Source organism: Notamacropus eugenii, chromosome 6 (assembly GCF_028372415.1).
Source record: "Notamacropus eugenii isolate mMacEug1 chromosome 6, mMacEug1.pri_v2, whole genome shotgun sequence".
NCBI classification, from domain to species: Eukaryota; Metazoa; Chordata; class Mammalia; order Diprotodontia; family Macropodidae; genus Notamacropus; species Notamacropus eugenii.
The window spans coordinates 297,058,173-297,070,926 of record NC_092877.1 but is presented as its reverse complement, the minus strand read 5'-3'; the positions used below and the strand labels follow the sequence as shown (position 1 = coordinate 297,070,926).

Genomic DNA, 12,754 nt, shown 5'->3' with positions numbered 1-12,754 from the left:
TCTTTCAATATTTATTTTGTCCCCTGGTTCTAGAATATCAGGGCAGTTTTCCTTGATAATTTCATGCAAGATGATGTCTAGGCTCTTTTTCTGATCATGGCTTTCAGGTAGTCCCATAATTTTTAAATTGTCTCTCCTGGACCATTTTCCAGGTCAGTTGTTTTTCCAATGAGATATTTCACATTATCTTCCATTTTGTCATTCTTTTGGTTTTGTTTTGTGATTTCTTGGTTTCTCATAAAGTCATTAGCCTCCATCTGTTCCATTCTAATTTTGAAAGAACTATTTTCTTCAGTGAGCTTTTGAACCTCCTTTTCCATTTGGCTAATTCTGCTTTTGAAAGCATTCTTCTCCTCATTGGCTTTTTGAACCTTTTTTGCCAATTGAGTTAGCCTATTTTTCAAGGTGTTATTTTCTTCAGCATTTTTTTGGGTCTCCTTTAGCAAGGTGTTGACCTGCTTTTCATGCTTTTCTTTCATCTCTCTCATTTCCCAGTTTTTCCTCCACCTCTCTAACTTGATTTTCAAAATCCTTTTTGAGCTCTTCCATGGCCTGAGCCCATAGAATATTTATTCTGGATGTGTGGGATACAGAAGCCTTGACTTCTGTGTCTTTCCTTGATGGTAAGCCTTGTTCTTCCTTATCTGAAAGGATGGGAGGAGATATCTGTTCACCAAGAAAGTAATCTATGGTCTTATTTTTTTTTTCCCTTTTCTGGGCATTTTCCCAGCCAGTGACTTGACTTCTGAGTGTCCTCTTCACACCCACCTGGCCTCCAGATCCGCCCAGCCAGAGCTTGGGGTCTGAGATTCAAATGCTGCTTCCCAGCCTCAGGGTTTTGGGTGGAGGCGGGGCTGCTATTCAGTGTGAGATTAAGTTCAGGTGCTAAGGTAGGGGCAGGGCCACCTCACTGGGGCTCAGTTCCCTCAGGGGGTTTACGTGGAGATCTTCAACAATGGATCTGAGCTCCTGCCTACTTTGGGAGCCTCTATCTGCTGCTGCCTCCTGAGAGGGCCTGAGTTATGGGGACACCCCACTCCCCTCTCAGAGAGCTAAAAAGACTCTGTCGCTGACCTTTGCACCTGTGGGTGGAGGGGCCTGCGCAGCGGCTGGATTGTCCCTGAAGTCTGCTCGGATTTGTTCCTCTCGGTGCCACAGGGCCAAGGCAGGGCTGGGCTCTGCTCCGGGTCCGGTGCGTGAAGGATATTTGGTGTCGGTTTTTCAGGGCTCTCTGGAACAGAAATCTCCTCCACTCCGTTGTTCTGTGTCTTCCGTAGCTCCAGAATTTGTTGGGAGTTCTTCTTTACAGGTATTTTATGGGCTGTGCGTTCGGATTTAGCATATGTATGTCTTTCTACTCCGCCATCTTGGCTTCCCCCCGCCCCCCTCAACTATCTTATCTTCAGTATTGTAATTGGTGACTTCCCTTCCCTTGTCATCCAGGCAGTGTAAGAAGCCAACAACTGTGGGGGAGTGTATCTGAATGACGCTGGGCTCTAAGTTCCCTCTGGCAGGGATAAGGGCAGGGCTTACTGTTTGGCAAGATATTGATGTACAGTGCCTGTTGGAATATGGACAGGAGTGAAGTAGGGGAAGGAGTCTGCCTATAGCGTAATCTTGTTGGGTTCTCAACTGACTTGTGGGGCTTTAGAAAGACTTACTGTACAAAAGCAACTAGGTGGTACAGCAGAGGGTGGGCTGGGCCTGGAGTCAGGAAGACTGGCTTACTAGTTGTGTGAGTCTGGGCAAGTCACTTAACCGTATTTGCCTTGGTTTCCTTATCTGTAAAATGTGCTGGAGAAGGAAATGGCAAACCATTCCAGCTTCTCTGCCAAGAAAATCCCATATGTAGACCCTACTGAACAACAAAAACAAAAAGGTGGCAATTTATTAATAGTAATGCATATAATGTTAACAAAGTACAAAGGGGGAGAGGGAGTGGTTTGGCATTCTGGTGTGACTAATCATGCCCCTCTCTGACAATTAAGGATTATTGTTTAATGGCACCCAGCTGCCTCTTGTAGTTTAAGACGAGAACTACCTAGTTTGATTCCCCCTTGGTGGAGATCAAGCCTACCCTAAGTGCACCAGGACAAGCAAGGACTGACTGATGACTTGTCTTTTAAAGAATGACAGCTGGTTGGAGCTAGGTGGTGCAGTGGATAGAGCACCAGTGCAGGAGTCAGGAGGACCTGAGTTCAGATCTCACCTCAGACATTTGACACTCACTAACTGTGTGACCTTGGGCAAGCCACTTAACCCCAGTTGCCTCATCCTGAGTCATCTCCAGTCATCCTGAGGAATATCTGAATTCAGATGGCTCTGGAGAAGTGAGGCTGGTGACCTCCACAGCCCTCCCTCACTCAAAACAAAGTCAAGTGCAAGTCATGTCATCATTTCTCTGATGGCATGGTCTTCTTCAGCAATGAAGGATGAACACATGCTGGTTGGAGCTTACAGACAACAATCATATGTCTCAAGGGCTAACTACACAAGTGACAATATTCCTTCCCTTTCAGCCACACCTTTAAACCACTTTGGACCAAGAAACACCACATGCTTGAGCTTAACTCCAGAAATGAGAAATGTGGTTTGACAAAATGGGGAATACAGTTAATTACAGAAGACTAAATTATTAAGTAATACAGAATAATTTTAATTTCCTCAGTGATGACTTACTTTGTGAAAAGGAGTGCATGGAGAGTCGTTACCGTCTATGAGCTTATGTTTACAGTAGTGTAGTATAGGATATTTTAAGTAAAATTTAAGCTAACACTGAGAGAAATGTCAGCTGGAACAAAGTATTAGACTACTTGAAACTACCTTCCAATAATGCTTCCAGAAACCAATTTCCGTATTCTTTATTAGAGTTTACAGCAAACATCTTTTGTTTCAATAAAGCAATTACATTAGCCTTCACTTTAAGGACTCAATTAGGCAGTTCACCAGACTACAAAACCAAGAACCATTATAGGGCACACCACTTTGAGGCAGACCTGAGTCCAGCCTCTTTAGGATTCAATGAATTTACATCGTGCAGTATCCCAGATGGTCCTGGGCTGTTTCATACCACTTGAAGGGGGTCTCTGTCTGTCTCAGACAAAATAATGTTGACCTTATTCTCTAGGTGGGCTGCCAATGTGTCTTGAAGTTCTGATAGGAAGCCCCGTTCAGTGTTGCTGTGTTCACAAAGAATGACATTTATCCCTTGGGCAGCAGCATCAAGGACATCATGATGTGACATCTCACCTGTCAAAATGAGAGATAACCCAGGTGAAAGAAATACTTAAGGGCCAAGTAGGCAATCTTTGGAACATTCCAACGGCACAAATTGGCAAATTGAAAAGCCTAGAAGGAGCCACCAGAGGCTGTTGTAGCTTCCTTCAGGGGATAAAAAAACTGAGCCCCACAGAGGCTTGGGGAAGCTCATCAGCCTACACAGCAAGCATTTAATTAGTGCCCTTGCCTTGCCTGGCTTTAAATCCCAACTTCATCTTCAGTTGCTCTGGGAGGACTAAGAGACCATCGGGACAGAAGGCAGACCCCCACCACCTTGGAAACTACAGGAGTGGTGTCCCTCCAGTACCACACAGGCAGAAGTATACATCTGTTGTAGCCCATCATTGTGGTACTGAGCTTTTCTGCCCCACATAGGGAGGATACTTGTTTTACTATAAGCCCATCCCTCCATCCATGTGCATATTTATTTAATTATATGTGTCTGTGCCTATCTATATGTAGCTTATCTAATTATCTAACTATCTTTAATTCCTTAATACATACTTCTGGGATTTGAAGGTGAATTTATTCATTGATTTTCACATCAGAAATAAAAACTGTCCATAATGACTGAGCCAGGTACTCAGTGACTATTAACTGCATCGCCACCTTTGTACCAAGTCTGTATTTTTGTTTAAGCTGCTTCCTCTATGGAGTAGGCCATTCCTTCCACTCTGTACCTCTGTAGACCCTTTTGAAACCTTCCTAATTTCTTCACTTTTCTCTTTTACTCACCCTGCTTGAAACCAAAATTAATCTTTGAATTCTGAACTGCAAACACTGTTTCCTCTTCTACTACTACATGGTATAGCATTTTCCCAAAGCCCTGAACAAGCTCTGAATATCCACCTAGGAGCACTCCCTCTTTTCCCATGCCTGGAAGGGATGAAGAAAGAGGTCTCTTTGACTACATGGAAAGGAGACCTTTTGAAGGGAGGGGGTTAAAGACAGTCTTAATGATTTTAGGAGAATGGCTCTGAAGGTGTTGGAAGTTTAAATGACCTTTGTTCTATCTGATGAAGCAAAGTGGAAACTTCTATCCTACCCTGACCTCTCTAACTATGTTTTGTTATACTGTGAGATTTTTCCTTAGTAATAAGCACTTATTAAATGCCAGGGACTGAGCTAAGTGCTGAGGATACAAAAACAGGCAGAAGACAGTCCCTACTCTCAAGGACCTCACAATCTATTAGGGGAGCCAAACATGTAAATAAATATGTCCAAAGAAGCTATGTAGAGGGAAAAATTAAATAATTAAGAAAGGGAAGGCATTAGAATGAAAAGAAGCTGGGAAAGGCTTCCTATAGAAGGAGAGATTTTAGTTGGAATGTAAAAGAAGCCAGTAGGTAGAGTTTAAGGAAAGCATTCCAGGCATGGGGAATAGCAAAGAGAAGGCCCAGAGCTGAGAGATGGAATGTCTTGTTCATGCAATGGCCAGGAGGCCAGTGTCACTGGATCAGAGAGTACCTGGGGGGTGTAAGAAGACTGGAAAGGTAGGAGGGAACTAGGTTATGAAAGACCTTGAATGTCAAAAAGGATTTTTTGATCCTGGAGGTGATAGGAAGCCACTGGAGTTTACTGAGGGCACGGGATGACACGATTAGACTTGTACTTTAAGAAAATCACTTCAGTGGCTAAATGGAGCGTGGACTGAAGTGAAGAAAAGATTTGTGGCAGGCCAGCCAAACAGAATGCTACTGTAGCTATGAGGTCAAAAGGCTAGTACCAGGGTGGTGGCAGTGTTAGAGTGAAGAAGGGGGTGTATTCAAGACATTTGGCAAAGGTGAAATCAACAGGTCTTGGCAATAGATTGGATACAGGGGTGAGAGATAGCGAGGAGTCAAGGAGGACTCTTAGATTATGGGCCTGGATGACTGGGATGATAAAGGTGTAAGAAGTTTAGTAAAGAGGAAGCTTGGGGGGAAATGATGAGTTCAGTTTTGGACATGTTGAGTTTAAGATGGCTACTGGACACCCAGTTTAAAATATTTTAAAGGTAGTTGAAGATGAGAGAGACTGAAAAATCAGCATAGATCCTGATACAGTTAGGTTAGGTCCTGATACAGAGATTTAAGAGTCATTATCTTAGAGATGTTATCTCTTTGTCTCTAATCTGTAGGAAGTGATGAAATAAACAGGAGTACATAGAGGGAGCAGTGGGTCCAGGACATGGCCTTGTGAGTCACTCATGGTCAGTGGGACTGACTTGAGTTCAGCAAAGGAGACCAAAAAAAATCCAGTCAAATACAGAATCAGGAGAAAGCAGTGTCCCAAAAACTTAGAAGAAAGTGTATAGGAGAAAGAGGTGATCTATAGATTCAGAGGCTACAGAGAGGTCAAAAAGAATGAAGATTGAGAAAAGGCAACTAGATCTGGCCATTAAGAGGTTACTGGTAACTTCAGAGATGGTTTGGATGTAATGATGTTAGAAGTCAGATGTCAGGAGTTAAGAAGAGAGTGAGGGGAGAGAAAATGGAGGTTCCCACTGTAGATGGCTTTTTAAAGGAATTAAGTGAAAAAGGGTAGAAGAGATATAGGAAAAGAGTTAGCAGAGAGAGAGGAAATCAAGTGAGGGGATTTTTAAGGATGGAAGGTGAGTATTTTTGTAGGCAGTATGGAAGAAGCCAATAGAGGAGGACATATTGAAGAAAAAGTGAAATAATGGAGAGAACAGATGGGGCTTTGTGTTGGAGGAGACAGGATGAAATGAGATTACTTGTGCAGGTAGAAAAGTTTGCTTTGGCAAGAAGTATGGCTGTCTTTTAACATGAGACGGGTAAAGGAGGAGAGTGGCAGAAGGCATCTGAGTAATATGAGATGAGGAAGATGGGAGAAGAGGAAGCTCACAGCAAATGGCCTCATTTTTTTTCTGTAAATATTAGGGAAGGTTCTCAGCTGAGCAAGTGAGGAAGGACGTGCCATGGGACATTTGAGGAGGATGAAAAGTTCTGAAAGAAGTCACTGTGAGGAGCAAATTGATATGGGAGATACAGTAAGATTGCCTAGCCGCACTGAGGGCCTAGTTGAGGTTGTGTAAACACAAATCTGTAGTGAGAACTCAGTTAGAATGGTTCTGTGATTTTCTCCTTCAATGAGTAGCCTGTGTGCAAGAGTGAAGGCAGTGAATAGTAGGAGTAATCCAAGTGTTCAAGAGTGCTATATGTGACTTCAAAATGACTTGCTTTAGAGAGATGTCAGAAGGCATGAAGAAACTTGGTTTGGACATTTCTCTTTGTAGAGAGAAATGCTTAGATTTACAATAATTATAAACTAGTCAAAACTGTTTCTGCCAGGTAGGTTTGCGCCTAAAGTGCAGAGTGCAGTATAGTTTTCCTTCCATGTGTCCCTTTTCAACTGTAAAGTAAAGAGGGGTGTGGGGGTACATTTTATGTTATTTGTATTCCTCATTGTGCCTTGTACACTGTAACTGTTTGATATTTACTTAGTGAGAAACCCCATGTACTTTTCCCATATGTACTTTTAAAATTGAGAACATTCAACTCTAAAGAATTAAAATATACTATGTTGTGTTAGGACCTACTTCTCCCAAACAGGGATTAGTTTTCCATAACTGTCCAAAGCTGTCCCGACTAATCTGTCTCCCTTCAGAAATTTCATGGTCACCTAACCTACACTAAAAGTTTCAAGGGGAATCAGGGCCCCTCCAAATTATGGATGCCTAAAAACCATGGGAATATACCCTACCCAGCTGACAAGATGTATTTCCATATAGTATGGGGGGAGGGGAGGAGAAAGGATCTATCCACAGAATTTTAAGTGTCACTATATCCTTGTGTTAGGGCAAAGTAAACTTCCTTTTTAAAATTTATCAAAGACAAATGAATGTCATATCTCATCTCTCAATCGAACCTGAGCAGGGTGCTGGTGTGAGGCCTGCCCTTAAATGTGAAATTAAGGAAGAGGAATACAGGAGGAAGAAACAAAATAGAGGCTTGAGAGGAAAAAGACCACTACCAAAACAGGATTCCGCATTATGTCTTTCCCATAAAATACCTGTTAAATAGAAAATACAGTAGGAGAAACAGCGAAAGACAATGGACAAGTCAGGTTTGAATGAAATGATTGTTAAGATCCGTCTACCTCTAAATGTTATGGCTGCTAATTTAGTTAGAAGACAGAAGAAAAGCAAAAACTGGTCAAAACTAACTTAAGAACAATATCCTCACCCTGTGACCATTTATGGCATCATTGCTAAATATTTTTAAAGCCACATTCTTTAAAAAAAGAAATGAATGAACAAGCATCTCTTATGTACAAGGCACTAAGACCATAAAGGAAAAATAAAAATGGAAAAACTGAGATTACATAGAACTTACATTCTACTGGAGGAGATGACACATACATAGCAACAGCACAAACACACAGAATGGACAGAAGTTCACCTTAGAGGGGGTGGCACTAGCAGCTGCAGACGATCCTGTCAGCCTATGTGACGTGACACTTGATGGGAGTGTTTGTTTATGAGGGTGTTACTGAGCTTCTGGACAAGGAAAATTGTCTAGACTGAGGAGCATAATTTCTTCCTTTCTGTGGCATAAATACCAAGAAGAGATGGCTTCAGTGAAGACATCTATTACTATGTTTTCATCACCTCCTTGACCTTCAGTCCCCTTTCTCTGCTACACTTTTCTCCCTTTCCAAGCTGGACTTTTCACTGGGTTTGTTCCACCCCATACTAGCCAATGCTCCTTTAAAATGACTCTCTCCAAACCCCATGGAAAAACAGAGGAGGCAGCTGGAAGCACTGAGCTTTGGACAACCCCTAAACTCAAAAAGAAGGCAGCTGGTGGGTAGAAGTACTTGGCTTGTGTCCTGAAGATGGCCTGCTGCTCCTGTCTGAGAGACCAGAAATTCCTTAATGGGCCTTGTACATCAAAGATATTAAAATACTGACTCTCAATTCTAGTGACTGATCATTTTCTAATGATAAATGTTTAGATGATTTCTTCCTTCCATAAGAAACATTAGCTCTCCTGCCAGTGTGAGTGCAGTTCTTTTTGTAAAACAAGCTATTCTGAACTATTTAAAGCCTAGATGGGGGAAGGAGGAGGCTACAGAAAGACGAGAAAGGGACTAGAGCGAGCATATGCATACCTGTAAGATAAAGATCTGCTTCCACACCCTGAAGGACACTGCTCCCAGAACCAGCACACAAGGCTACTACTTTGACTTGCGACTCTTTAAGAAACACCAAATAAAAAATTATCACTTTTATCTTAATAATAAACTTAACAATGACTGTGAATCCAAATGCAATGTAGACTATCTCTTGGTCTCCCCAATAATATTTTGGTTTGATTCAAACCTGGATAAAAGAAACAATATATATGCGTAATTTTTCCTTGAGCTGAGTTAATGGAACCCATAAAAGGAGAAGACTATCCCTTCAGAACTGGAGAAGAAATAATCTCTCCCATGTAGAACAGTATACCTCTTAATAACAGCCTCACCACCTTATGTTTGCAAAGCAATTCATAATTTTCAAAGCACTAGTATACGTCATCTAATTTATTTTTTCTCCTAAGTTTACCACAAAATTGTAGGTGAGAATGTAAGGCATTACTTTGGTTTTAGAGATAAGAACATTAGGAGAATAACTTTGAGGTTAGTGAATCAAATATGGGTGTCAGGACTAGAATCCAGGTTATTAATTTGACCTGCAAGCTGCAAATCACTAATAATTAGAGAAATACACATTAAAATAACTCTGAAGTTCCATTTCACACCTGTCAGATTGGCAAAGTTGGCAAAAGACAAGGGGGAGGAATGATAAATATTGGTGGGGCAGAGGGAAAACAAACTTCCAAGTTCTGAACAACACACTAACCAACGATGACTCCCAAAGACCCATTGATGAAGCATAGCATGCTCCCCACTTCCTAAGAGAGGAAGATGAGTCAGGGCTCAGAATGACTGACTGGTTGGTTGGTTGTTGTCCTTTCTTCTCTAGGAGGACCAAAAAGACATCACTATGTCAGTCAAATTACAGTGTGTTTGACTGTAGCTGATCAGACCGATACGAATGGAATGTTCTACCAGAGGTTTGGGCAAAAATAGTCTATGTAAATACTGTGCAGAATGACATATTCGTACATGCACACATATATATTTGGACATGATTTATGTGGGAATTTGTTTAGGATGATTGCATATTTGTTAAGAGTTTTTCCTATTTTTCAATGAAAATGGGAGTGAGAAGAATAAATTGAAAAAAACTTTTAAAAAAATTATCCCCAATAGGTTTTACTTTATACTGTTAATTATAACACAACTCTGCAGCCTAGAAGAAGGGTTTTGGTTAGGTTTGGCCACATTTTCTTTTAACAGTTAACTTTCATCAAGAATTCTCTTAAATTAAATTGCCAAGAATCTATAATCCAAAAATCCACTCACTGAGCTTCAGGCTGAAAGTCCTTTAATTGTTTCTTGTGGATGGGTTTAGCCTACAATTCATTTAAAGCAGAATTTTCCTATGCCTACTTCAATGTAAGTGTTTGGTTCTCAAAAGTCCTGGGAGAAGCCAAGAGAGAGGAAAAGTCAGTACTAAGAATCATAGACTAGGTTAGATCACCAGTATCATTTCATTAAAGTACATCCAGAACTGTTAATATTTATTTCAACTAATCATTTTATTTAAAAAACCATCACTCATGAGCTGCTAGCAAGTCTTTCATTTTTTTTAACTAGGATGAATATATCCAAGAGTTTTAACATTACCCCCAGAAACATGAGCAGTTATGCCAGTTTGAACAAAATGTACATGTTGTTTACCTAAAGTCTTCCCTACTCCAAGAGCTAGGCGGACATGGGGAAGTTTTAGGTGACCTTTGATTCGTTCAATCGTGGTAGCCAAGGAGACAGGTTCAGCCAGTGTGCATAATCTTCCCATCCCCGTATTTAGAAGCAGTGGCTGAGGAGAAACAAAATTTTCAAAGACTGCAGGTATTCAGGTCACTATTAAGGTACATTCTTCAGATGTCTCTCATTGAACATATTTTCAAGAAAGAAAATTATACTTTTACAGAAGGAATTGTTAGTGCTTTTGTCTTTAAGAGTACACCCACATTTCATAATATATTTGTGAAGTGTACATTTTCCCTTTTCCAACAGAGTCTAATACTCAGGCTTCTCTTTTGTTTTCCCTTCCGCCTTCATATCTATCACTCTGTAGATATCTATATCAGTATCTATATCTGTAGAATCAGGAAATGAAGTGCTGTCTATAAGGAAGAAATGGTATTATGCTTGTCCAGGTGTCTTCGATCATTAGTTACTTAATGACAAACATGAATATATCGATATTTATTTTGTTTATAAATATATGAGGTAGTTTTTTTGCTTATGAAGGCTAAAAGTAAATATATTCACCATTGCGAGTATACTAAGAGAGATAAGGATAAAGTTCTCAATTGTCATTCAACTCAACAATGAAAACTTCCTAACGAGAAAAAAGGGAAAGCCTGTATTACTGCTGTTTTGTCTTTTAGAAACTTAAGTTATAGTTAACTACCAACCTGTCAATACAACAATTTCTGTTTATATTAAAAGTCATCAACCAAAACTTTGAAATGAAAGAAAAGGACATTTTTTATTACTTTCTCCAGTGACAGGATCTCAGTCTTCTGATAAAGATGACTGTTTTCAGAGAGAAAAGCCACCACTTGCAGTAATGCTTTCTGGGTACAGTTCAAACTGACTCGTATTTGTTCTTCTCCATCATTCCTAGGGGGGAAAAACACCTCCAAAGTTTAAAGTAATCATACATCAAATATATAGTTTGATTTCAAAACCAGATTCTTAGAGAATAAAGCACTGCATTTCCTGAATTAAAATATTACTAGTGAAAAAATTATCTCAGGAAATTATTTTAGGTTCACAAACAACCAAACATTCAGCCCAACTTAAGTCTCAGTTATTTCTAAAACAAATAAATACACAGAACAGTGCTTAACTGTTTTTGTGTCCTAGACCTTTTAGGCAGCCTGGTGAAGCCTAGAGATCTGTTATTGGAATGTTTTTCAACACAATACAATACGTTGGATTCAAAGCTTAGTGAAAATAAAGATGGATTTTTTTTTTCCTATCCAAGTTCACTAATCCCCTGTCATCTATCCCCTGCCTTAGAATGTCTGTATTTAACTTGGTCCTCATGTGAAGAAATAGTTTAATAAGCCTTAAAGTGCTAAACAGTGTGACTTCCTGCATTTGGTCTGGTCTTTCTGCATCCACTCTCTCCCCTTTTAGTGCATCCTCCACAGCATGTCAGATACTGCTTAAGTGTCAGCACAACTCTGATCTGTCACTTCCCTGCTTCAGTGGCTCCCCCTTGTCTTTAGGCTGACACACAGATTTCTCATCTTGGAACTTTAAAATCCCTTTACAATCTGGCTCAAGCCTGTCTTGCCTTGCTGACAATGCATTACGCCTTCTCTACCAGAAACTTAATAATTTTCAGCCAAACTGGCTTTCTTGCTGTTCCCAGGAATCACTTCATTTCCTGTCCCCATGCTTTTGCACATGGTATCCCCATGCCCAGAATGTTTTCCCACCTTGTCTCCACCTCTTAGAAACCCTATCTTCCTTCACTTTCGCTCAAATTCACCCCTCCTTCAAAAGTCTTGCCCTGATTCCTCAAGTGGCAATGGTCCCCATACCCCACTCAAAGTTTCTAAAATATATCCTGTGATATTTAATATATCATTCTATAATATAACTGTGAACATGAATCTCCCCACTAGAATATAAGCTCTTCTGAGGCTCTTGTGCCTGCACAGTGCATGGCACATAGAGTAGGTGCAAAATAACTACTTACTGGTTTATTAATAACTAAAAAGAACATGGGGGGGACTGCTAATAGTTTTTATCTTTTCAACCCACTGGGTTTCTTTCACTTAGAAACTTTTTATCAAAAATTTCATTTCCAAATATGTCCTTCCTCTCTCTCCTACTAGCAAGCCACCAGCAACAAAGAATTAAAAAAGAGAAAGAATAAAAAATTGGCTTTCATTTTTAAAAATAATCTTCATCAGTCACTTCTCACCTTTAAAGAGGTAGAAGGTTATGGATGTGTAGTAAGGCGTATAATTTCAGTGAGTTGGATAGCTTTGTCGAACTTTTAAAAAATTCTCTGCTGTGTGAGATAGCCCTTTCAGATGAGGGGAGGAACATTTAGGGAATGTAGGAAAGGTTAAAAAAAAAATCAATAAAATAAAAAAATACTATCAAACAATCTTAACTGTTTTCTAGAAATCAGAAAATCTTAAGTTGTGGTCCATGAAGGCACTACTCATGGGCAAAAAGAAATGTTAAAATAGGCCTACTGTATACTATTGTCCCAAAAGAAATGATGACTTCAGAAATAACATGGAAAGATTTATATGCACTGATGCTGAGTGAAATGAGCGGAACCAGGAGAACATTATACAAAGTAACAGCCTTGAACAGTGTTTTCAAG

At 40.1% G+C, this 12,754-nt stretch overlaps 1 protein-coding gene across 5 annotated transcripts in view; it reads right to left on the bottom strand.

Annotated features, from left to right (window-relative positions):
• Window positions 1-2,845: 2,845 nt before the first annotated feature.
• Window positions 2,846-12,754, bottom strand: part of NIF3L1 (NGG1 interacting factor 3 like 1) — an 18,063-nt gene continuing 8,154 nt past the window's right edge. For all 5 annotated transcript variants that reach the window (XM_072617229.1, XM_072617230.1, XM_072617227.1 and 2 more), the window contains exons 4-7: window positions 10,896-11,022; window positions 10,072-10,210; window positions 8,395-8,478; window positions 2,846-3,249 (exon numbers count right to left, since the gene is read on the bottom strand). In XM_072617229.1, the coding sequence (XP_072473330.1) occupies window positions 3,065-3,249; window positions 8,395-8,478; window positions 10,072-10,210; window positions 10,896-11,022 (535 nt within the window). In that variant the 3' untranslated portion in view covers window positions 2,846-3,064. The remainder of the gene's footprint in view (window positions 3,250-8,394; window positions 8,479-10,071; window positions 10,211-10,895; window positions 11,023-12,754) is intronic.